This window comes from Phoxinus phoxinus (assembly GCF_949152265.1).
Source record: "Phoxinus phoxinus genome assembly, chromosome: 17".
In the NCBI taxonomy this organism is placed as follows: Eukaryota; Metazoa; Chordata; class Actinopteri; order Cypriniformes; family Leuciscidae; genus Phoxinus; species Phoxinus phoxinus.
Genome location: NC_136892.1, coordinates 30,799,155 through 30,826,009, shown reverse-complemented (window position 1 = coordinate 30,826,009; position 26,855 = coordinate 30,799,155). Strand labels below are relative to the sequence as shown.

Here is a 26,855-nt window from a genome sequence, read left to right as displayed (position 1 = left end):
CAATTGCACATAGGCCTATCAAATATAGGTCTAGGCTAAAATTCTTGCAAAAAATCATAATTTTTAGATCAATAATTAGCCTACGTGGTTACTAAAAATATAAATTCCTGATCAAGAACTCAGTTCACTTGTTGAGATGTTCATTCTTGATAGCCTGTAAAAGTATTTCAACATGTTACATTGGTTATTTCTGATATCCAATAATTAGGAAAATAATTTCAGATATAGTCTATAAAATATGTCTTTCTTATTAACATCACATTCGAAATTAACATCGTGACAATCGAATTATTGATATCAAAAATTACAATTTTTGCTATATGTAGCAATTCAATTGTTGATATCAAGAACAGACATTCTCTCTAGTAACAACGTAATTATTGATTATGAACCGTTAAATTTTCGTAACATATATTTCTTTTTAGCCATAGTCCTAGATGTTCATTTTATATTTTAGTTGTTGTTATTCTTTGTCTTACATTCTCTGAACTGTACAACAATGCCTTGTGGTTGTCTTGTAGCCTACTTTTTGCACTGTAGGCCTACAAAAAAGAAAATAGGCTAAAAATGTCCGCAACCCCCTTGCCTTGAAGATTACGTCGCGGTAGTGGGCGGGGCCTGCTCCCTCCTGGTGGCTCGTGCACGAGCCCGTTGAGGGCGGATTACGTCAGTCACATTCACCGTGTAACACGGACACTGATCAGAGGAGAACAGATGAGGGTATGTTAGAATATTTCAGACATTAACAGTTATATCTTTAACTTTCAATCTTAAATGCCCTACTTCAGTCGATATAATTAGTTATCTTGACATTTGTCGGTGTTGTTGTTGAGTATGAGGCTCAATGACAGCTGTGACTCCTTTAGCTAATGCTAAATTAACTTAGCATGCTGTCTTTTCATTCTTTGACAAACTTAGTGAGACACGATATTAATAATTACATTTCTGTAATGTGTTATAAAGGCAATATAGTGTGTTTATGGTTACCCGGCTAACGTTACTATTATAACTCGAATGATTATTATTGTGATCATGCTAATGCTAGTGAACTATTTTGTGTCATGTTTCTTTTATTAATGTCAGTAAGCTTATATTACTTTACTGATGGATATGCTTTATGTGTGAATAGTTTTGACGTCTCGTCAGTTTAATATCAGTAAAATCTTCTTATATATCTTTTTAGAGAGGAAAATTACTGTCTAAATGAATTAAAATTTAGGTAAATAAAAAAAGCTCATAAAGAGTTGTTAACCAAAATAAAAACTAACGAGAAAGGAGTAAAGGAACACATTTGGACTAGTTTATCATTGATTTTCTGAATAATATTGGTTGTTTGAATAATATTTGTAAAGTATCCAACACTGTTTTGATCAAAATTGTCACATTTTTGTTTACATTTTTGAAGATTTTGTCGTTTTCCACATGTTGGAAATTGGGAAAGAACAATAAAAATGCTAAATTCAACTAAACTTAAATTCTAATAAATTGTCAGTGCTGTAAATAGGCACATTTATCATATTCTGGATATTGATAGCAGCTGACACCAGTTTTGATGTTTTATATGTTCTGTCAACAGATGATGGTGTATATGTTCTGTTAACTTTATATGTTGTGTTAACAGGTGATCATCCGCTGAAGGCCGTGATGATGCTGTCGCGTGTCTTCCGGCTGCATGGCCTGTTCGTCGCCTCTCACCCGTGGGAGGTGATCGTGGGAACAGTCGCGGTGACGTTGTGTCTGATGTCCATGAACGCTTTCGCTACTAATGACCAGATCTGTGGCTGGAACCATCAGTGTCCCAAAGTACAGGAGGTACTCGGATCGACTTCACTGGACTTCCAGAACACACTGTTATTATTATACAGATCTGTTTCCATGTCCATTCACAAAAATATTGACATAAAGTATATTTATATATTCTCTGTATATTTACACACAAGGTTTATGGCTTAGTTCCTATTTGAACTGTTTTATTGCTGCTGAAGTCTAGCTCAGTTTATAGGCTGTGAACTGTGTGATTGTGAATTATGATCTTTACAGAAGCATAGGTTGCAAGTTATTGTATAAAACCAATGTTAACGTGCAGATTGTTTGTGTTTGCTCATTTTTTTGTAGAAAATTCAAAGCGGTGACATGATAATTTTAACCATCACACGATGCATGGCCATCGTTTACATCTACGTCCAGTTCAAAAACCTTCGTCAGCTCGGCTCCAAATACATACTGGGTGAGTTTCTCTCTCTTCAAACAACTCATTTAACGGGACTTATTTCCAAATAAAATGGGAATAGAATAGACACAAAAAAAAGTTAGAGTTAGGGCCCTATAAAATCCGTTTTATTTTTTCCCAAATTCCGTTTTAATTTTTGCAAATTCCTTTGTTTCTCGTTAAAATTTTTGGGAATTACGTTTTTTTTTAACCCGTTACTGTTATAAACTGTATAAACTCTCTTTACTGTCGTAAAAAGAGTGTGCTTTTAATGTTAATTATTAAAATGTACAGAAATAAAATAGTAATGACCTTAAATTTATTGAGGTAACAAACATCACGTTTACTCAGTACTTTTCAGGACAAATACTGCATGATGCAACATAACACTGCACTCTAACTACTTCAAGTAACAACAAAATATTAATGGTTATGAGCTTAAAAATATGAATGGTTATATTGACTGGTTAAAACGCAGTGCAGCTGCACAGCAGACACATAGCTGAGTGTCTAGCGCGGTCATTGGCACTAACTGCACGAACCTATGGCGAGGCGGCTCAGACGTGCGAACCAATCTGTGCGTCAGAGCCCACCAGAATTATAACTTTATAAGCCCTCGTTCAGCCATAGAAATCAGGTTAAATCGACTAAAGCGATCCCCCGATCAGAAATGACGGGATGGGTTGTGTCGCCCAGATTTGCTTCCTGCATATTCCCCAGACATATGTTGTTCTCCCACACAAAAACAGAATTTCATTCCAAATATGTAAAATTCCGCGAAATTCCGTGTTAACACTAGATTCCCCGTTAATTTTCCAATTCCCCGATTCCATTTTATAGGCCAAATTATAGGGCCCTATAGAGTTTATCCTGTGGAATTGGATGTTCTCTATATCATTTATGATTGTTCACGATGAGACCAGGAAACGTTGTCTTTCTTCTGTTCGACTGTTTATAATAAAAATGCATTTATTGTTTCATGTCCAGGTATCGCTGGTCTGTTTACCATCTTCTCCAGCTTCGTGTTCAGCACTGTGGTCGTTCACTTCCTGGGTAAAGAGCTCACTGGACTGAAGTATGACTCTCATCCGTCTCCCACAGTCACTATTATTATCTGTCATTAGTTTGTGTGTGTAAAGCGTCTCCTCATGTTCCTCCAGCGAGGCGCTGCCGTTCTTCCTGTTGCTGATCGATCTGTCTAAAGCCTGCACACTGGCCAAGTTCGCTCTCAGCTCAAACTCACAGGTACAGAAATATGATTTTTGCTGCCAGTATAAAATTAAACAACATCATGAATATTCCTTTTGTTTTTTATTTGACCATTTCCTCAAGACCATGTAGTTTCACAATCCTCCCTGAGTGTTAAGACAGATGTTTTTAAAAAAGGCAGAATTTTTAGTTAAATGATTTCTTTGAACCAATTCACACTCTTCATTTAAATAAACAGATAAAAAATGTATGATCTAAATCATTAGTTTGTTTGGATCGTCAGTGAGGTGAACACTATAAAAAATTAACAAAAATACACATTCAAATTTTTTTTTTGGTGAATTTTGCCCATCTCTCTCTCTCTCTCTCTCTCTCTCTCTCTCTCTCTCTCTCTCTCTCTCTCTCTCTCTCTCTCTCTCTCTCTCTCTCTCTCTCTCTCTCTCATATATATATATATAGAGAGAGAGAGAGTTGAGAAAGTTGGGTATTATATGTATATAATACCCAACTTTATCATTATACATAGTATATACTGATATACATAAACTGATATATAATATACAGTATATAGCAAAATCACAGCTGCATGATAGCTTGTTTTAATATAGTAAAATGTAACTATATTATTGTCCAGCTCTAATTTGCTAAATGCAACTCTAAGACATGAAGATATTATAAACATTAACATCATGATTTGCTGGTTTAAAACTGTGTGCTGTGAAAAGTGCTGTACAAAGAAATTTGACTTAATTTAATATGTGTGAGTATCTATGTGAATATTGCTGTTTGTTACTTTGTGCTGTTATGTTGGTGCATATGAATGTAATGATGACGGGTCACGTGACCCACAGGAGGAGGTCCGAGAGAATATCGCTCAAGGCATGGCCATCCTGGGTCCCACGTTCACACTGGACGCGCTCGTGGAGTGTCTGGTCATCGGTGTGGGCACCATGTCTGGTCAGTCAAAGCAGTGTTTCTCACTCTCGCTCTTTAGTATCGATTTCCTACAGAGACGTCTTTAATTAAAAGCAGGGGTGACTGTGGTCATAGAAACCTTCGTAAGAGAGGTTTTTGTGACCTAATTGTGATTTCAGGGTGTGGAAATGTCAAGAAAACGATCAAATATTGTTCATTTTTAATTTTTAAATACATTTTGCTCAGGTTTATTTTTTGTGCAACTTTTAGTCATGGAAATGTATTGTATAGAAGTCGCTTGAACCCTTAAAAATGTCTTACTCTGCCTTTAAACTGTGTAAACGTGTCTCTGTAACTACTTCCTGTCTGATTGCAGGTGTGCCCCAGCTGGAGATCATGTGCTGTTTCGGCTGCATGTCGGTTCTGGCCAATTACTTTGTGTTCCTGACGTTCTTCCCCGCCTGTGTGTCTCTGGTGTTAGAGGTCAGTGTGGCACTGTGGGATTTGTGTCTTGTTTAAGATGTTCCGACTGAACATTGATCTGTGAGTGACCATTGACCCCCTGTCTCGTCCAGCTGTCCCGTGAGAGCCGTGAGGGGCGGCCCATCTGGCAGCTCAGTCATTTCGCTCGTGTCCTGGAGGAAGAAGAGGGAAACAAACCGAACCCCGTCACTCAGAGAGTCAAAATGATCATGGTGAGTTTAGGAAACATGTCATACACGGATCTTCAAAAGTAAGATCTCTTTTTTGAAGGAAAATCAATAAGAATCCATTAAATTGAATACAAGTGACAGGAAAGACATTTATAATGTTACAAATTATTTCCATTTCAAATAAATGCTGTCTCTTTTAAACTTTCCATTCATCGAAGTATCCTGAGAAAAATAAATATATCATGTTATCAATGTTTTTAACATGGATAATAATCATAAATGTTTCTTGAGCAGCAAATCATCATATTATACTGATTTCTGAAGGATCATGTGACACTGAAGACCGGAGTAATGCTTAAAATACAGCTTTGATCACAGGAATAAATTACAGTTTACAATATATTCGCATAGACATTTTAAATGGTAATAATATTTCACAATATTACAGTTTTTACTGTATTTTTACTCAAATAAATGCAGCTTTGGTGAGCAGAAGAGACTTGTTTCAAAAAAATATTACGGACCCCAAACATTTGAATGCTTGTGTACATGCAGTGGTCACAAAAAGTATTTTGACTAATCTTTTCTCTTGACTTTTTGCTTAATGTTTTTTAATCAGCTGGTGTCACTTGTGTTGATATTTTTGTGTCCTCTTTTGGGCCACTTTACATTAATATGATTTTTGCCTGTTGCTGTGACTGTGCTTCAGTCTCTAGGCCTGGCTCTGGTTCACGCTCACACTCGACTCGTGACTGAATCTCCGACACACAACATGAGCAGTTCAGACGTGGATCTGCCCACATCCAACATGGAGTCGGACAGAGCCATGTCCAGGTACCAGCTGAGAAACAGAGCTAATGTTGCTGAGATTCAGGAGTCGTTTTAAACAGTCTTGTTGTTCTTCTCAGTGTGGATTTGGAGCAGGTCATCACGCTCTCTCTCGCTCTGTTATTGGCGGCCAAGTACGTGTTTTTCGAGCAGGCCGAAACTGAATCATCCCTGTCAATCAAATCCCCTGTGGCCACGCCCAGCTGCGCTCTGACCAATAAGAGAGCAGGAGAGGACCGCTGTCAGAGGGAGTCGGCCCCGCCCAAAGCCCTGAAGACGGTCCAGACCAACAAAGGTGAACCGGATCTTCCCTTCTCTCAACTTCTGTCCATTATTTCTGCTTATTGATTCATTCATTATTTTATTCTTGTTTGTTTTGATTTCTGTTGTTTATTGATTTGTTCTTTTTTTCATTGTTTGGTATTTTTTTTATTTATTCTTTTATTCATTCTTGTTTATTATTCACTCTGTCAGATGGAGATGGACAGAATGAGGGGGAAGAAGCGGACGAGTGTCGTGAGCTCCAGTCTCACCAGCGCCGCCCTGTGGACGAATGTCTCACCATTCTTAAAGACCCCAGAGTAATCAATCAATCAATCATGTGATCACTTTCTTAACCGTCTTGTGCTTTACATCAGCACTCTCGCTCTCGTGCTGAAGTTTGATTATTATTTTAGAAATGAGTGTTAGGTTTTCTAAGATGCTATTTTCACGTCTTGAGAGACTCCGTTTTAAATCTATTGCGCTCCTTCTGGCTGCTTTTTTTAAAATAGATTTTTACTAATAAATGTTATCTTTATTTTTTTGTAAATAAAGTGATCTTAAAGTCAAGTCTCTCTCTCTCTCTTGTTTAAGAGAGGAGCTCGGTTCCTGAGCAACGCTGAGGTGTCGTCATTAGTGGAGTGCAGAGGGATTCTGGGATACCGTTTGGAAGCGGTGCTGGAGAGTCCCGAGAGAGGCGTGGCCGTACGCAGAGAGATGCTCTCCTCTAAACTCTCAGACTCGTCAGCGCTGGAGAACCTGCCCTACAGACACTACGACTACTCAAAGGTGCTGCTCACCGTGTGTGTGTGTGTGTGTGTGTGTGTGCTCACCGTCTGCTGCGGAGATGCAGCGTCACGTGTGTGTGTGTGTGCGTGTGTGTGTGTGTGTGCTCACCGTCTGCTGCGGAGATGCAGCGTCACGTGTGTGTGTGTGTGCGTGCGTGTGTGTGTGTGTGTGCTCACCGTCTGCTGCGGAGATGCAGCGTCACGTGTGTGTGTGTGTGTGTGTGTGTGTGCTCACCGTCTGCTGCGGAGATCCAGCGTCACGAGTGTGTGTGTGATGAGCTATTTAACTGTGTTTAACTGGTGTGTCCTTGTTCTCAGGTGATCGGCACTAACTGTGAGAACGTGATTGGCTATGTGCCTGTGCCAGTCGGCGTGGCCGGACCGCTCCTATTGGACGGGAAAGAATTCCACGTCCCCTTGGCGACGACGGAAGGCTGTTTAGTGGCCAGCACCAACCGAGGATGCCGAGCCGTCACAGTGAGTCTTTCGTTCATTTATTTTTCTTCATTATTTATTTTTTCTTTCTTCTGCTAGTTTTTTCTTTTGTTTTGTTTCTTTTTTGTTCATTCTTTCTTCTGCTTTATTTTATTAGTCATTCCTACACTTCTTTTGTCGATTAATTCATTCTTTTGTTTATTCGTTCTTTTGTTTTAATTTCTGTTGTTTATTAATTAGTTTGTTCCTCCATGTTATTTATTTTGTTGCTTGGTCCTTCCGTTTGTTGATTTATTCGTTCATTGTTGTTTTTCCTCTTTTATTGATTTATTCATATTTTATATTTCTTTCTTTCTTTCTTTGTTAGATCTTTTGTTCATTCTTTATTTTGTCATGTCTCATTTGCTCCTTTTTTTTATTCGTTCTTCAATTTGGTTTCTGATGTTCATTAATTTCTTATTTTTTTCATCATTATTTCAGCTTTTTTTTCCTGTCAGTCCATTGTCTTTTGATGATACGTCCATTCTCTTGTTCATTTGTTCTTTGCTTTGATTTCTGTTGTTTATTAATTTGATCATTAATTGTGTAGTTGTCGGGTGGCGTGAGCAGTCGAGTTCTAGCGGACGGGATGACCCGCGGGCCGGTGGTTCAGATGCCGTCAGCGTGCCGGGCGGCCGAGGTCAAGGGTTGGCTGGAGAGTTCAGAGGGCTTCAGTGCCGTCAAACAGGCCTTCGATCACACCAGCAGGTCAGAGGGCAAAGGTCACGCACAGAATGAGCCTCATATAGTTTCCAGTGATAAGTGTATTAAAATGCGTCTCGAGTCCGAGTCTCTAACTGGACTTTTCTCCAGGTTTGCTCGTCTGGACCGGCTGCAGGTCAGTTTGGCCGGGAGGAACCTGTACATCCGCTTCCAGTCTCAGACCGGAGACGCCATGGGCATGAACATGCTGTCAAAGGTGTGTGTGATGAAGCAGATCTGTGGGTCAGAGTTCACAGAGCATCTCCACTTCAGGCCTAAACCTTTTACTCCAGTATTGACAGTCAAACGTTTTGGGATCAGTAAGAATGTTTTTAAAATGAGTCTCTTCTGCTCACTCCCCGAGGCTGCATTGACTTGATTAAAAATACCACAACAACTAAAATATTGTGAAATATTATTACAATTTAAAGCAGCTATCATTTATATAGTAATTTATTCCTGTGATCAAAGCTGTATTTTCAGTATTATTACTCCAGTCTTCAGTGTCACATGATCCTTCAGAAATCACTCTAATATGATGATTTGCTTTCAGGATTCTTTGATGAATGGAAAGAGAACAGCATTTATCTGAAATATAAAAGCTTTTGTAACATTAAACACTACCGTTCAAAAGTTTGGGGTCAGTAAGAATTATTATTTTATTTTTTGGAGAAAATCAATACTTAGTTTTACTCATCAAGGATGAATTAAATTGATCATAAGTGACAGTGAAGACATTTATAATGTTACAAAAGATTATATTTCTAATGAATGCTGTTCTTTTGAACTTTCTATGCATCATAGAATCCTGAACAAAAAATTGTACAAAACTATTTTCAACATTGATAATAATAATGACTTGAATGAATGTTTTTTGAGCAGCAAAGCATCATATTAGAATGATTTCTGGAGGATCATGTGACACTGAAGACTGGAGTAATGATGCTGAAAATACAGCTTTGATCACAGGAATAAATTACAGTTTAAAATATATTAAAATAGAAAACAGTTATTTTAATTGTCATAATATGTAACAATATTACGTTTTTTTTTTTTTTTTTTTTTTCAAATAAATGCAGGCTTGGTGAGCAGAAGAGACTTCTTTTAAAAACATAAAAAAATCTTACCGATCCAAAACGTTTGAACGGCAGTGTGTATGTTGTGCAGGTTTAAAGTTGCAGTGTGTGTGTGTTGGTGTGTGTAGGGAACAGAAGAGGCTCTCAGCAGACTTCAGGAACGCTATCCGGACATGCGTCTGTTAGCCGTCAGCGGGAACTTCTGCACCGATAAAAAACCAGCCGCTGTCAACTGGATCCAAGGCAGAGGAAAATCCACAGTGTGTGAAGCCATCGTACCGGCCCGAGTGGTGAAGGAGGTCAGACTGAGAGACCATCACTGACACACTGTTCATGATCCTCTAGGGGGCGTCAGAAAGCTCTGTGTGCAGATGTCTGTAGTGTAACCTCCTCAATCTGTGTGTGTGTGCAGGTGTTGAAGAGCAGCACAGGCGCTCTGGTGGAGCTGAACATCAGTAAGAATCTGGTGGGATCGGCGATGGCCGGAAGCATCGGCGGATTCAACGCTCATGCAGCAAACATCGTAACGGCCATATACATCGCCTGCGGACAGGTGTGTGTGAGAGACATACTCGGTTATATTATACACATAATCCTGATCATATAGTGCATGACTCATCAGTGCATGTGATTCTAAAGAACAATAATAATAGTAACAATCTTACTTGATTATCTATTCACAATCCAGGGAAAATTCCAGTGGATACGTTTCTGTTAAAATGAAGTGCAGTGCATTGAAATGTATTTAAAAAGTACACACACACACACACACACACACACACACACACACACACACACACACACACACACACACACACACACACACATATATATATATAGGCTGGAGACAAGATACATCTAAACTTGTTTTGTTTTTTTATACACATATTTTGAATCATGTTGTGTGCGATTCATCAGTGCATATTATGCATTGTGAATGATATTATACGTTAGAATATTATATCATTATATGTTATAGTATAAATACAATTTATAATAAAAGTATAAATATAATGGTTATAATAATAATATATTAAAAAAGTTACATATATATTATATTTTATATATTATATACGATAACAATAATAATCAATAATTATTATTTGTATGATTCATTTATAATTATTTATATATATATATAATGTAATTATTATTTTATTATCAGTAATTTTTCTTATCTGTGTGTTGTTAAGCACTTTGATTCGCATTGCTTGATGTTTCTAAATCTTCTTTTTAAATTAAACAAACTTGAAACCTGAGTAAAGATTTCACAGCATGTCAAATAAATAATTGTTCTAAATAAAATGTTAGTGTATGTAATTACAGATGTGTGTGTGTGTGTGTGTGTGTGTGTGTGTGTGTAGGACCCTGCGCAGTCGGTGGGCAGCAGTAACTGTATTACTCTGATGGAGAGTGTTGGGACAGATGGAGATGATCTGTACATCTCCTGCACGATGCCCTCATTAGAGCTGGGCACTGTGGGCGGAGGAACCGGCCTGCCCGCGCAACACGCCTGTTTACAGGTAACACACACACACACACACTCTCTCTCTTTCTCTCACTCACTCTCTCTTTCACACACTCTCTCTTTCTCACTCACTCACTCTCACTCTTATACACACACACACTCCTCAAGTGTCACTGAGGCCCTCTATGAGATGAACCCCTGGTGTGTGTGTGTGTGTGTGTGTGTGTGTGTGTGTGTGTGTGTGTGTGTGTGTGTCATCAGATGTTGGGTGTTCAGGGGGCCAGTGCTCAGTGTCCCGGGGAGAACTCCCGAACGCTGGCACGGATCGTCTGTGGGACAGTGCTGGCGGGAGAGCTCTCGCTGATGGCTGCTCTCGCCGCGGGACACCTCGTCAAGAGTCACATGACCCACAACAGGTGCAACATATAGTATAGTATATAACTATACATATACATAGTTCATTTGCCATGTCATACAGAAAACAATATTTCTTTTTTAAGTACAAATATTATAAATAATATATATTACATTTTTAGATAGAAAGATTTTCTTGAAGTTGTGAATAAAACAAGTGTTTCTACTTCAAAAAAAAAATTATTTCACTGTTCCTTGCCATTTCTTTGTAATTATTTGTAAAATATACTTGCACACACAATTTTTTCCAACAGTTTCATTATAACAGACATATATATATATTTTTTTTAAATGTAAAAAAATCATATGATTTTACATAGTTTCTTTCTAAATTGCCTAGTAATAATACAAATAATATTTAACTTATAGTACTAATATACTTAATTATATGATTTTACATGATATTGTTTTGCTGGGATTCTGAAGTTGTTCTACTCTCTCAAACAAACAGGTCAAGTGTCAATATTCCAGAGACTGAATCGCAGCCCAAGGAAGCTTCATGAAGAGTGTACACCGCAGAGAACTCTGGGAAATGAGTGTGGAGCGCCGTCTCGGGCCGTCTGACGAGTGGACACGCGTGTCTGGAGGACTTCTCTTCTGTGAAGCAGCTCATTTTGCAGTCTGAACGGGAATTATGGGAAATACTAATGTTTTACTTTTGCTTTGTGCCTCAATTTTATAAGGCGACCACATGAGCTAATGAGCGAGATGCCCAGTGATTGGCTGCTGATCGTTGCTCATGTTACTGAATCTGTGTGTTTAGTCTTGCACTACAAGCCAGAACTGTCACTCGCTCAAGATTTGTCAAAACCTGGTACAAGTTGATAAAGCCGAAACACAGCAACGTTTTATCACTCTGTGAAAAACTGGATTTTTTTGCACACTGGCTGATAGTTTTGAGACTAAATCATGATCTCAGATCAGGGCTTGATGGATGATTGTGTGGTTTGGACCTGCAAGAGCATCAGATTGTGAATGAATGTATTTAATTAATGTGTCGAATCAATCCTGCCAAACTCACTGTGACAAACTCCACTGACGGACCTTATAAACCAGGTGCTAATTTAATTTAACAAGTGGTGTGTGTGTGTGTGTGTGTGAGAGACTAAAGAAATGCGTCTGGTTGCGTTTTGTTTCTGAATTGCCACTGTATGAATTCATGACTTTAAAGTGCTTCAGCTTTTGACAAAAGCAAATCCTTTCACTTTCTGACTATAGAAAGTGCTGATAAAGCCATATCTGTCTCTTAAAGTTGCTTTATTTCCTGCTAAACTATTGAAACTATCAGATCTGCATATTTTATTAAATTGTCAGTATTTTTGTTAAATAACTGTTAAATGCATTAAACTGAAAAAAATAAACATTATAAACCGGTTAGTTCCAATCCTTGATTCTGATTGGTCAATACCTGTTTTATTCACTATAAAACACGGCTATGACCGCTTCACCCAACGGTTCTATGTATCACTACACAACACCCCTAGCAACCGCTCTTAGCAACTTAAACACGTTGAGCTCGTTGATATAGAGGTTGTGAGGGATCAAGTTAGCGAGTGTACCTGCATGTACACATAGCATTTTCCTTGAGTTCAGTCCTATATTCATAATAAATAAATCCGTTTGAATGTGTGCTGCGATATCTTGTCTTTTTAACAGTTAACGTTAAGGGGTTTCCCCGTGCCATCTGTCAGTTGCGTCTTCCTTCTCCGTGATCACAAGTTTGAGTCCTTTCAATGTAAAGTCTTCTCTCCTGACTGACTCACTCATAAAGACAGTCTTTGCCGCCATCTATAGGCGAAATAATGCATGTAACGTTAACTTCTGTTGCCGTTTACGGTCAGGGACTATTTTTTTCCAGCGGAAGGAAGGCTTTTAGTGATTTTACTTCATGAAAGTTGCATAGATAAATATTTTTTGGCTTTAATATTTGTATTGTGTGGTAACCGTTTTATAAAAGCAATAAGGTACTCGAGGCTAGTGCTGTATCGTGAATAAGTCACGACCGAAGGGCGTTGTTAGGCATGACGCAAAGCGGAGGATACAGCACAGCCTCTCGTACTTCAGGATTTAGCATTACGCTTTGTAGCAGTAGAAAACCTGTAATATTTTCACCGTGCTTCCCTCCCTCATACCCCCCTGAAACTAGTGATTTATGTATTTTTTCTGTAAAAAAAAATCCTGATAAAGCAAAAATCGTCATTTTGCATCATTGGAGGCTTTTTTGGGCAGAGGCTAAAAACTACAGCCAGTAGGAGGCGCTCGATCCACATGTTTTCAACCCGCCAATAGAGGGAGGGATCTCACTCACAGAATGTACAAATAGTGTCAGCCATCTTTTTTTGGAAGCTAAGCTAACAGGCTCTTATTCTGTGGAGAAAGCTGAGTAGTAGCGGTTACCATCCTCTTTTTCCCGGACATGTCCGGCCGTCAAAATTATCCAAAATGTCCGGGATTCGGCTTTTGCTTTCTGCGGTCGCCATTCATTGTTTACATGCACACCTTTTGTTTCAATCTCACTGAACTCATTCCGATTGGGGAATCTGAATGTTGTTTTTACATTCAAGTGATGGGTTTATGTGCGTTTCAACATTGCTAAGAAAACTCCCGCTCCTCCGTGAGAGATACGAGACCAGTGCGTCTCACAGGTGCCGCTCATCAGTAATCACGCCACCGGCCTCGCGCCGTTCTCCCGCGGTCGTCAGTCTCGTCCCGCTCGCCGCAGTAAACATGAGGAATGGCGACTAATCCAGATCTCGAAATCCAGGGCAGACTCGTCACGGAGACTCACTAGTAGCCTAGCGTAGTTGTTTAACTGCGCTCTTACCGATAGGCGTGGCTTGGGAGTGGTCTCGTAGGGCAGAGAAGCAAGTGCATTCTGGGAGTTGTTGTCTTTCATCCACATGAGCCACAAATAAGTTTTCTGGCTTTTCTCAGTCTAGAAGGCTCCAAATTCAAAAATAATTTCACATATCTACTACATAAATGACCCATTTTAAATACACATTCATCTTTCCAGAGGTGAAGTATCCCTTTAACAATATCATTTGCATTTTGTGTACAATAGTTTTTTTTAAGCATTGTAGTGTTATATGGGGAAAATGAAATATTTGTGAGTTTCTAAAACTCCACAATGGCCAGGAACATTATTTGAAACGCAAAGAAATGATCAACACAACAGTCAGCGGTGCAGAAAGATGTCAATCATTTTATTCCTCTCTAAAACAGGCAGCGGCGCCGCCTCTATTCACAGTACATGTTGATCCTGACACCTTTAGTGTGACGCGTATGTACACACAACATCTGAACCCAGAGGACTTTACATTCAGTGCAAATGCAGCTAATAACACACTCGACTGTATTAGAGGGACACACAAGCAGAACGCCTCTCCTGAAACACACATTCAGCTTTACGGTTTCACTCCGGTGGATTCGTACATTCGGGTTCAGCGAGTGTCTGGAATGTTTAAGTTGTACGAGCGTGACGTTTTGAAGATCGAAAGCTTGCCGTAAACACTCGGATCGATCGGATGTTGTCGTGCAACTGCTCTTTTATTCTATTTGTTGTCCTCTAAAGCGTCTTTAACAGTCTATCATGTGACAGTTTGACCAATGAAAATGTTCAGCAAAAAATGTAAAAGCTCTCGTCATTCTGCAAAAAGTGATGATCAGTATTTTTTGTCTTGTTTTCCAGGACAAATATCGAAACATTCTTAAATCAAGATACATTTACTGGAGACACAAAACGACTTTAAAATGTTCTGAATAAAAAATCTAATTTTTTCAATCTAAATGAAGTGACTTTATGCTTAATTCAAAGAGAAAACAAGATTATTTTTCTGACCCCATTGGCAGTTATTTTTTTCATGTTTTAAGTTTCTGAGATATTTGCATAAACTCACTTAATTTTTTTTTTATTTAGAACATTTTAAAGTGAGTTTATGCAAATATCGCAGAGAAACTTAAAACACGAAAAAAAAAAAAAGATATGCCAATGGGGTCAGAAAAATAATCTTGTTTTCTCTTTGAATTAAGCATAAAGTCACTTATTAAGATTTTTTTTTTAGAAAACAAATACATTCATTCAGTCATTTTTCCTATAAGTAAATGCATCTTTACTTAAGAACTTTTTGATATTTGCACAAGAAAACAAGACAAAAATACCGAGTTAGAAAATCATTTTTTTTTGCCAGGTTGTGCCTTGTAAGATTGTTTATGAATGCTTGAGATTTAGTTTTTACTTCGAAAATTTCATTTGATCAAGAAAAAATAAATAAACAACTAATTCTACCCAATCAACAACTACGTGTGATCTACGCCCCAAAATTTAAACCACATCTCCCTATTGGATAGAATATTTAAGTGGCATCAGAGCTTCTCCAATGAGAAGACACTTCTCTTCACTTCCTTGCTGATTGCAAAATCACGTTTAAATAATACAAGGTAAAAAATCAATAGGAAAAGATCTATGTAGAAACACTAAAGGATGCCTGGGTCGTGGCTGTGGTTTAGATATTATAATAATAACGTTGGCGGTACGAACAGCAAGACGTACCAGATCAATAATGAGGCACTTTCTAGAAATGTTTGAGTAGGATACACACTTCTCATCTCTCTCTCTCACTCACACACACACACACACAACCACACACACACTAAGGCATATGGAGTTGGATTAGTCAGGTAAAAGCATCGACTGACGATCTTCAGCAATAATGAAATTATATACAAATAATCTGCGCGCAGTTCGCCCGACGTATTAAACTTGCCGGTCGCGATGGATCTGTAATTGTGCTACGGTACGTCAGCTGCTGAGACACGGATATAACTAAAGATTACACCGCGGGAACAGAAGAAGGGTCCGTATCAGCTCTTCGTCAGCGTCAGATCCTGCGCTTCATCAAAGAGACGGCGGACACCGAGACGAAGAAAGGCAGGTTCACAGGTCATTCACAAACATGCCTTTGATACTGAACGTTGACGATTATACGAGGACAATGAAAGCAAAGCTGAAATGTTTCTTCTAAACAGAAAAACACTAATAATCAGGACTAAAACAGCCGGTCTCGTGTGTTCAGCTTCAAAACTCTCCGATATATATATATATATAAACTTCCCATCTCACTTACTTACATACATACATATATACTTGTCTCAATATAGACCTCTGGCAGAAACACGGCCTGTGTGAACTAGTGTGGCGCTACAGAAGGGCTTCAAGCGTCTGCCGATGGGCCGCTGATGAACACACCAGTCTTCTGTGTGACTGCAGGAGTGTGTGGGAACTGGACGCGCTCACACACACTGACAGCAGAACTGGGGATCTGCAGAGGACAGAACAAAAACAGCCATTAATCATCTATTCCACTATAATAACAGCATATTATTGAACACATAACAACATAACTAACACTTTACAATACGCTCCCATCAGTTAAAGCTGCACTGTGTAGTTTATAGCAGCATCTAGTGGTGAGGTTGTGAATTGCAACCAACAGAAGTTAACGTATGAAACGGGTCTCGTGTGCTGTAGTTTGGTGTACCTGGTGCTCAGAAGAGGATGGGCTTTCCGGCAGTTTTCTCCTGGACGTAGGAAGTGAAGCGCTTGAGGAATTTGGGATATTCTCTCTTGGCCACGGCCCTCAGGACAGACGCAGGAGCCCAGCCGCCAGGATTCACTGCGACGACAACAACAAACAAACGTCCAGTCAGCGTTTATACACACACACACACACACACACACACACACACACACCTTATTTATTAACAAGCAGGTTTGTGTTGAACAGATGTCCCTACAGTCTCACCACACTAATGCATTTACATGAACTGAAAACATTTAGAAATATTGATATGTTTTTATGTGAGAAGTACCGTTGGCCACATATGTGATTTTGCACAGGATGTTGTCTCTGCTGATCTCTTTGTCTCCCTCTGGTGGACTGACCAGCGTCTGGCAGATCATCCCGATGTTGATTTTAGCACGAACACATCTGTTGTTTGGCTGCATGAAGACAAAAACAATGAAACTATGAGTCATAAATAAATTATACAGCGTCTTATACAGCCTACATGCACCATAGCACCTCTCTTTAACAATCTAACTACATATTATGCCCCGAGTCTTGATCTGTTTTCAGGCTCTCATGAACAGGTTTTAATGCTTCAATGTTCATTATTTCTCTCATATTCTCCATTGTTGCGGCTCCTCTCTTCTCTCAGTCTGTCAGTAACGCTCTGTTTACTTCCTGTCTCTATGAAGCCCCTCCTTCTGAAAAGCACACTGTGCTCTGATTGGTCGGCTGGAGCAGTGTGTTGTGATTGGTCGAGTGGGTTTGGGAAATGTCCCGCCCCTTTCTTCACGTCCCAAGTTTCTTCTAACTATTCCTCGTGCGCGTCTCAAATTGAAGTGTGATCGTGCTTTCTGTCGCTGGTCCTAGATTGTGGAATAATTGCCATTGGATGTTAGATCTTCCTTGACTCTTAATGTTTTAAGGACCGGTTAAAATCTTATCTGTACTCTTCAACATTTCAGTACATGGTAGTTTTTATGTTTTGTCTTATTGTTCTGTTGCTTTTTATTGCAATGTACAGCATAAATAAACAAACGATCGAACAACCCTTACCATAACCACCAGTTTAACACACTACTAACTAACTCAACCAGGCCCGCCTCTTTATTCTGCGCATTAATTATTCAAATGAGGAATATTGTGACGTGTTTGTTCCCAGGAGAAACTGAAGAGTACAATGGAGGCGTTTCAGGAGATCAGAAACACTGACACTGATATAGAGAGGAACTCCCGCTGGAGGGACTTTGCAGTAAATACACAAAATCTGAATAAAATCCACATAACACAACCCTGTAAACTCACTGAACTGCGGCTCGGTTAATCATAATCGTGCTGACTCAGCGGTTGCCATGGAGACACACTCACCTGGGCATTCTCGTGGTCGACTGAGAAGTTGCAGACGAGCCACGTGTCTGGGTCGTTCTCGTTGTTGGCCACGATCTTGCGGATGGCAGACAGATACAGGACGTCTCTCTGGGACGCTGGCCACACTCTCTGCACGAGGAACACACAACATGAGGACGTGCTCTTCCACTGAGCCCAGTGTCAACTCACACACTCTGCTCACCTTATGAGTCTGGTAGATGATGACGGCGTTATCCGACAACGTTTCCACTACGCTGAAGTTTTCAACAGTAGCTGGAGGCAGAAATGAGACCTGATATAAATGATGCCAGACGAGCTGAACACGAGTAAACGTAGTTATGTGTGTGTGTGTGTGTGTGTGTGTGTGTGTGTGTGTGTGTGTGTGTGTGTGTGTGTGTATACACACTCACTCTCCCAATCGTTACGGACATCCGTATCCCAGAAGTAGTGGCAGACCTCATGACCTGTGACCCCTTTGACAGAGTGTGTGGCCTTCAGCGGGTCCAGCACGATCCCGTTTTCCTCCACCTCCCTCCGGTACACCTGACACACACACACACACACACACACACAGAGAGAGAGAGAGAGAGAGAAAACACACACATTAGATTGAGAACCTTAATCTCAAAAGTGACTGATTCCAGTAGTTTGATTATAACATGATGCTAAGCTAATGTCATGATGAGGCACAAACATACATATATAGTGATATTGTTAACAAAAAACAAACTACATTTTTTAAAAACATTTTGAAATAAAAATACAATATTAGATGAAAACATTAAACTAACTGAAAATAAGAAAGGTTGCCTTGGCAACTAACTGAAATAAATAAATTCTAAACCTGAAATAAAATAAAAAAAATAATATAAATAATAAAAACAAACAACTAAACTTAAAAATTAAAGCTAAAAATATAAAAATAAAACCCAACTATAAACATAAATTTAAACTAAAACTGAAATAAAATAAATAAAAATATTTTTTTAAAGTGTTAATTTAAACTAAAATTAAAATGAAAGCTGAAAAAACTAATTTAGAACATTAGTGAAAACCAAAACTGAAAGAAAAAAAAGAAAAATACCCTAATAAAAATTATACCTTAAATTAAATATAAAAATAAAACTCAATATAATATGCTACCAAATACACTGCATAGAACGCACAAATATTGTGCTATTTAAATCAATAGAACTAGTTTTCCTGTGTATTGTTGAGCTCACCTTCATCTCTCCCTCCTCCACCACCAGCTGCCAGTTAGCGTCTCCACCCACGTCCTGCAGAGAGTAGGTCATGTGATTCCTCACCATCTCCTCCACCTGCACAACACAAAGCAGAACAAGAAGGTCAGAGGTCATGGCCTCTGGAAAAATAACACTGAATCTGAGCAGCAATCAGTCAACATGAAACTCTTTCACCACACACACACTTCACTTCTGTAATGCACGAGTGACTTTCTGAGGTCAACTTCCCCCTCCAGAGCATCTCCACATAACATTTCACATTATGACTGTTAACTTTATTACAGGCATTAAATTGCTGGTTTTAGAAAGGCTGCATCAGATACAGCAGAAAATGATCAAATACAAATGACGAAACCACTGTTTAAAGTCGGCATGAAATCAAAATTGACCCTATTTACTTTGTTCGCGGATATTACTAGTCTTGTGGTGAACAATTAATCCGTGCAAGTTAATACACGGAAAAAAATTGTTTGCCGAAGTTATCTTTAATCAAAGTCTGAAAAGTTACTTCCGGGTCTGAAATGAGTCTTTTTCTGATGACATAGGCTTGACGGCTTGGGTTGGTTAATCGCTTAACCACTCCTCTCAAACCGTTACTCTGCTGTGGGCGAGAGATGGAGAGGAGGAGCGCTGAAGTAAAACCCGGCCCTCTGTTCAATATTCCCTTTCACTCGGAAATGCGTCACAACACTTGAGAAAAGTCGTTTGCAACTTCCGGTTCACGCGGACTTTAAAATGTGAGTATCAAATATGAACCGTCAGGATTTTGAAGAACATTTGTCCATATTTCCAACATCATCGTTTTACATTGCATTATATGTTTTGCCCTATAATTAAAACAAAAGAGCTTTGACCCTGGACCACAAAACCAGTCACATGGGTACATTTTTCACCTGAGAGCTGAATAAATAAGCTTTCCATTGATGTGTGGTTTGTTATGATAGGACAATATTTGGTCGAGATACAACTATTGAAAATCTGGAATCTGACGGTGCAAAAAAATCGAAACATTGAAAAAAATCTCCTTTAAAGTTGTGCATTTATGTTCACGATTGTGCTGCATTCACTCACACAAATACATGTTTTATATATTTACGGTAGGACTGACATTTACTAAATATCTTCATGGATCATGATCTTTACTTAATATCCTAATAATTTTTGGCATAAAAGAAAAATCAATAATTTTGACCCATACAATGTATTGTTGGCTATTGCCACAGATATACCCATGTGACATGTGACTGGTTTTGTAATTCAGGGTCACATATTATTGGTATATATACCAGTATAACTAAAGCATAACTACTTAATTTATTTACATGGTACAAACATGCAAACATTTTACTTTACACATAAGACCATGTGATTTAATCATAAAACCAGGAACATGAATTAAGAAAGCAAATTTAAAGTAAATTAAAGTAAGATAGTTCCAGGAAATTACTGAACATGCAAATTATGATTTCAAAAAGACACTTAAAAAGTATCATTAGCTATAATTTAAAAGAGCCAAACACACAAAGACAAGAAAATAGAGGTAACAAGGCAGACTATGTGCTTTTAATGTGTTGTTAACATACTGTAGTTGGCTGTATTTCAAAACACAGTGCGCTGCTTAGCCAGATAGCATTTTTGGACTCACTAAGCAGCTCACTAATTTTTTTAAAACAATTTTGTATAATATATATATACACACACACAGGGGAAACTCGAAAAATGTGAATATTGTGCAAAAGTTAATTTATTTCAGTAATTCAACTTAAAAGGTGAAACTAATATATTATATAGACTCATTACATGCAAAGTGAGATATTTCAAGCCTTTATGTGTTATAATTTTGATGATTATGGCTTACAGCTTATGAAAACCCCAAATTCAAAATTAGAATATTGAAAAGGTTTTCATAAGCTGTAAGCCATAATCATCAAAATGATAACAAATAAAGGCTTGAAATATCTCACTTTGCATGTAATGAGTCTATATAATATATTAGTTTCACCTTTTAAGTTGAATTACTTATGCCTGTAAATAGGTGCAAATGCATCAGTAATGTAACATCCAGTCAACGGCTTGTAATGCGTGTCGGATGAGTGTGCTAGAGGGCGCTGTTACCTCAGCACTGAAGCGGTGCTCATAGAGTGAAGGAGTGAAGACTACAGCAGAAGATGAGGGAGAGGAAGGGCGAGAGGGGGGCTACACAGGTGAGGAAGAAGAGAGAAATGCAGCGTCATCAGGAGTGCAGAAAAAAAGAAAATGGACAGACAACAGGGACACAGGAAGAGGTCTGCAGACGATCGTGATGAGAAGCACAAGCTCACCTTCTCAGCGAATCGGTGCGAGCCCACGGTGGAGTAGGCGTCTCCTGAAGGCACTGAATTGCTCCTCAGTATCCTGCTCTTCTCACACTGAGACTATAAAAACATACATATGTTGATGATTAAAAACATTATTAACTTCCATAATGTGACGTACTTCAAAGTGAAACTGAATAATCAATGGGAAATGATTTAGGGCAGAACTTGATTGTTTCCATTAGGATTTGATTTGGATGGTGAAATGTTAATATTAATGTTTAAAATAATTTATTTCCCTTACAATTGAGCACACTGATGAATCATGGGGCATATTGAGACGATAAATCGACTATAAACTGTTTCCCCCCCAATATATTTGTTTAAAATTTTTAAAATAGCGACTATATTTTACACTTGCGTCACATTTGGCAGAAGCTTTTAACCAAAGCAACATATAATTTGGTTAATGCGTCCCATCTCAGATTGCAATCAGCGGGTTTTCTGCAGTTTTTAAAATCAAATTTAAGACTTTTGAAAAACAGGCATGATGCTAACAAATACAAAACAGCGTAAGTTTAAAATACTCAGGACACATGTTATGCAATATATACACTAATATTCAAAAGTTTGGGATCAGTATTTTTTTTTTAAGAAATTAATACTATTTATTAAGGTCAAAAGTGACATTTATAAAGTTACAAAAGATTTCCATCTCAAATAAATGCTGTTCTTTTGAACAGAAGACAACGCATGTGTGTCAGTGTCAGTGTACTGGACCCGTGCATTACGTCTTAAAGGAACACTCCGACTTTTTGGGACTTTAGCCTATTCACCTTATCCCCCAGAGTTAGATAAGTCCATACATACCTTTTTCATCTTCGTGCGTGCTATAAGTCTGTTTGACGCACCCACCGCTAGCCTAGCTTAGCACAAAGACTGGATGTGAATGGTTGCAGCTAGCATACTAATCCAAATAAGTGACAAAATAAAACAAACATTTTCCTATTTACATGTTGTGATTTGTATAGTCACAGAGTGTACAAAAAACAAAGTCACATGAGACACAGACATATTTTAACTGTATAAATACTGGGAACTATATTCTCTGAAGGCGAAGCACTGCTACTTGGGCGGAGTGATAACCGCAGCACCTGAGACGCGCTGGTGAGGAGCAGAGAGTTCGTTCAGAGTTTGGGTAACAGAGTCAGCAATTTATAAATAGTAAAAGCGTAGTTTACAATCATGGATTTTCGCTGTATTGTAAAGAGCTGTGACAATAAACAGGGGAGACCAGGTGATACCATGATGTTTCATAGAATTCGAACTAAAAAAGCTGACCGGATGAAGAAATGGCTACTTGCTCTGGATATTGATCAAAACACACCTAATGAGATTATCAAGGGACATTATGTTTGCTCGGTACATTTCACTGAGGACGACTATTTTCAAAAAATGGAATACAGCCATCCCATCGATATCACATACAGGACAAAGTGGAGCGGCTGCGGTAAGTGTTCCGTTATATTTTTAAATGTTTAGCCTAACGTTACTGTAACAGTGCTTAGATCTAATGTAACGTTAGTGACACTATTATATGAATAGGGTGGTAACTACTATTGCAGTTGTTTACGGGCTCCATGTATCCCCTGTAATGTTAGTATTGTTGCCTCGAACGCGCTCTGTCGTCCCAGTAACACTTGAGCGGAGCTAGAGGTCACGTTGGTTTTGTTGACAGAAGAAACAACGGCGCGTCTCAGGTGCTGCGGTTATCACTCCGCCCAAGTAGCAGTGCTTCGCCTTCAGAGAATATAGTTCCCAGTATTTATACGGTTAAAATATGTCTGTGTCTCATGTGACTTTGTTTTTTGTACACTCTGTGACTATACAAATCACAACATGTAAATAGGAAAATGTTTGTTTTATTTTGTCACTTATTTGGATTAGTATGCTAGCTGCAACCATTTACATCCAGTCTTTGTGCTAAGCTAGGCTAGCGGTGGGTGCGTCAAACAGACTTATAGCACGCACGAAGATGAAAAAGGTATGTGTGGACTTATCTAACTCTGGGGGATAAGTTGAATAGGCTAAAGTCCCAAAAAGTCGGAGTGTTCCTTTAAAGGGACAGCAGCCTAATATTACTGCTGTGTGTGTGTGTGTTTTTAATGTTAATCAAACTGCAAAAGACGAGGAAACCACTCACTCCTCTTGACTGAATTGCCTTTGTAACTTTAATAATGATTCATCTTTATTTAATGTATACAGTGAAGATTATATGCAATGTTTCACATTTGATTACTTCAATTTCTGTACCTGAAAACTGTTCGATACCTGAAAAGGTATTATTTTATTTGTATATTTGCTCTATTGTATTTATTTGTGCTGTTGCTTGAAGTTTAATTATTTGTTCTTATTTAAAATATATATATATTGAAAGTAGTCCTTTTTCCCCTGAACATACCACATACCGAACCGCAGCAAAACCATAAAACCGAACCGTGAGTCATTTGAACCGTCACACCCCTAATATACACACACACACATCTGTATCAGAGCTGTCTGTAATAACACACCTGCTCTTCTATTTTGTCTTGTCGGTCCAGAGCGGCCTCCACGGCATCAAAGAACTCGTCTTCATTGATCAGGCTGTTTGGACCCTCCTGATGGGCAGAACAAGATGAACATCTTACAAACCGAAGGCAGAGCTGTACAGCGTATTAAGTTCTGCAGGCACCGGTGAACCCACCTCGTAATCGGGCCCTCCGAAATGAGACTTCTTCTTCAGCTCGCACAGAGCAGATTTATACGCCTCCTCCACCCTCCTCCTCTTCTCCATCTCCTATAGAAAGCAAGAGACTTTAGCTGACTAAACACGCTTTAGTGTCTTGGCTTGAGTAGGACTGGTCTCGGTGCGCTCTGGGCCGAGCGAGAGACTGTATAGGTGCAGGATTGTTGTGAAGCGCTCCATTGTTCTGATTGTATATGTCAGTATTGTGCTGAATGCTGCTGACTGCGACACATTCAGCTCGGTCGCTGTAACACACGCTCGCCACTTTCACACACAAACGGCTGGATTCACTTTTCTGCAGCAGCAGCCGCTCACAGAAACAGCTTTCCGTGTTTATAAGCACACCATCACCAAAATGATGCTCAGACTCTCAGATATGATTTGGTGTCGTGGGAATTACCAGCACTTGTATAATTTGCAATAGCAGCAGTATAGGGATTTGATTTCACATAGTAGTAAATATTAGCTCACTTATAACTACAGTAGTTAAAACAGGAGGGCGAAATGCAGGTCTGAAAAATCTGTTGATGTTTGCTGCATATTAATAAAATAATACAGTCCAGTCACATTAGTCACACAAAACAGAAGACATCTTATATCAGATTATTCTAGATTGCACCAGTGTTATTTTTGAATTATTTATATAGTATTTATTAATATAGGTTTTTATCTTTTTATTTATTTCATTTTTATATTTCTATATAACTTTAATCTATTTTTATTTCAATTAAAGTAATTACTAGTAATAATTTCAACATTCATTCTAGTAAATTGGAAGTTGGTTAAAGGAAACATTTATAATTTCAATTTTACACACTAGTCTGCACGAACTAGGCGATTAGCTGCAGCAGTGTTTGATGCTTTGGGCCGGTGCCGACCAGTCATGGGTCATGTGACTTTATTTACTTGCATTTATTCAATGTCAATGCGTAGCATTATTTTTATATGAAAATGTTAAAAACCAAATGCAGGTGAAACTGCAATAATGTGAAAGGTCACACTGAAACTGAAGCTGACTATTGCTCTTGATGATTGGTATAAATGAGTAGTCATGGAAGCCGTATCGCATCAATACATAACATTTCTACCAATCTTACAACTACTTTAACCGGTGAATTTCCAGGGCTGATGTGCATTCATTTTGACGACAGTTCACACACACATTTTTTGCTCTGCACTATGATTTCCACATTGAGGAGACTGTGATTCAGGGCTCAGGCAGTTGACAGATCGCTGTTGTGATTGTGACTCTGACAGATACAACATCCCTCTCCTGATTTTAGTAGCTCAAGGACGAGCTCCAGACGGCCGTGTATCATACCTTATCCAGTCTCTTCTGCCAGCTGTCCTCTCTCTTCACCATCAGGTCGATGCAGTGAGAAAGTGTGGCCAAGATCCCCGCCGTGGTCGCCTTGAACGTGATGGCCTCTCCTTTAAAATCTATCCCATTAATGCCTTTATGACTCAAACACTGGAATACTGATGGGGAGAGAGAACAAATTCAGTCACACTCTTTAGAGATTAATCTTAAAGACATTATTTTACTAGACAGTGTTACACAGTGTCCAAAGCAGGCACGATGTAATAAACATCAATCGAACTTGAGGTGCTGAAAGGCGCTATATCAATAATAATATTTATTATTATTGCTATTATTATGAAGCGATAAAACAAAATCCCTTCAGAGTTTTTATTCCTAACCACTACCAGTAGTTGCCCAGAGTTATATTTTATATTACATTTATATGTACTGTATGTCTACTGTACGTTTTTATAAAAAATATTTAAAATTAATATATTTTATAGATATATACATAAGATGTATTATACTACATATATTTATAAATGATTTAAGATGTATTTTTATACATACATAATGTGTGTGTGTGTGTGTGTGTGTGTGTGTGTGTGTGTGTGTGTGCGTGTGTGTGTGTGTGTGTGTGTGTGTGTGTGTGTGTGTGTGTGTGTGTGTGTGTGTGTGTGTGTGTGTGTGTGTGTGTGTGTGTATATATATATATTTAAAAAAATATATATATTATTTTTTAATAAAGACTTGGTTGGGACATGGTGCGAAACATCTGACATTTTTTCGATATATTATACAAGAACAGAAATGGTTTGATGACCACAAACAATTTAGCCATATCGTTTTTCCACAAAAAAATAAAACAATGCATAAATGCATAACTCACTGAAAACATCTCAAACGCAGTTCAAATGGAGAAATGCTGACTTTATGTTATAGATTATTACACACAAATCATTACAACAGGCTCAAATTACTGGATGACTGGAGTAAATTAAGTGGAGAAACTGCTCAAATTGTCAGTGCGCCCCAGTACGTCTCCTCGAGCTGAATCCGAGAGACTTCATTGAGCGTGAAACCTGCTGAATTTCACATACGCAGAAATCAAAATGTGCTCACACTCACGTTTCTCCTTGCTGCCATTATTGTTATGCAGGAATTCTCCATCTGAGCGAGTGGTAGGAAAATCATCTTCATCATCCTCCACGACTGAGATGAGAAAAACACACACACACACACACAGTCAGAGTGAACTCATTGCCCTGTGGTTGGTGGTGCCCAGATCGGCCCA

General features: G+C 38.6%; 2 protein-coding genes across 5 annotated transcripts in view; one reads left to right on the top strand and one right to left on the bottom strand.

Moving 5' to 3' along the window:
• Positions 1-590: 590 nt before the first annotated feature.
• hmgcrb (3-hydroxy-3-methylglutaryl-CoA reductase b) lies at positions 591-11,797 on the top strand. The gene is made up of 20 exons (XM_079586995.1): positions 591-720; positions 1,622-1,812; positions 2,116-2,227; positions 3,197-3,284; positions 3,370-3,454; positions 4,270-4,375; positions 4,710-4,816; positions 4,909-5,028; positions 5,696-5,820; positions 5,895-6,109; positions 6,289-6,395; positions 6,670-6,864; positions 7,182-7,340; positions 7,888-8,045; positions 8,151-8,256; positions 9,244-9,414; positions 9,528-9,668; positions 10,480-10,638; positions 10,845-10,999; positions 11,449-11,797. Exons 2-20 carry the CDS (start codon positions 1,645-1,647, stop codon positions 11,498-11,500), a joined length of 2,529 nt encoding a protein of 842 aa, XP_079443121.1. The 5' UTR covers positions 591-720; positions 1,622-1,644; the 3' UTR covers positions 11,501-11,797.
• Positions 11,798-14,554: 2,757 nt separating this feature from the next.
• Positions 14,555-26,855, bottom strand: part of cert1b (ceramide transporter 1b) — a 38,573-nt gene continuing 26,272 nt past the window's right edge. Inside the window, exons 6-19 of one of the 4 annotated variants that reach the window (XR_013794604.1) lie at positions 26,690-26,773; positions 25,580-25,737; positions 24,217-24,309; positions 24,044-24,130; positions 21,498-21,590; positions 21,292-21,372; positions 19,156-19,251; positions 18,343-18,475; positions 18,135-18,205; positions 17,933-18,061; positions 16,869-16,998; positions 16,538-16,672; positions 15,185-16,318; positions 14,555-14,676 (exon numbers count right to left, since the gene is read on the bottom strand). Coding sequence is in view for 2 of the 4 variants with exons in the window: in XM_079586315.1 (XP_079442441.1) it covers positions 16,545-16,672; positions 16,869-16,998; positions 17,933-18,061; positions 18,135-18,205; positions 18,343-18,475; positions 19,156-19,251; positions 21,292-21,372; positions 21,498-21,590; positions 24,044-24,130; positions 24,217-24,309; positions 25,580-25,737; positions 26,690-26,773 (1,283 nt within the window). In the remaining 2 variants the exon portion in view is untranslated. Of the gene's footprint in view, positions 16,319-16,537; positions 16,673-16,868; positions 16,999-17,932; positions 18,062-18,134; positions 18,206-18,342; positions 18,476-19,155; positions 19,252-21,291; positions 21,373-21,497; positions 21,591-24,043; positions 24,131-24,216; positions 24,310-25,579; positions 25,738-26,689; positions 26,774-26,855 lie in introns of all 4 variants that reach the window. The other 3 variants (XR_013794603.1, XM_079586315.1, XM_079586316.1) reach the window with 3 other exon arrangements.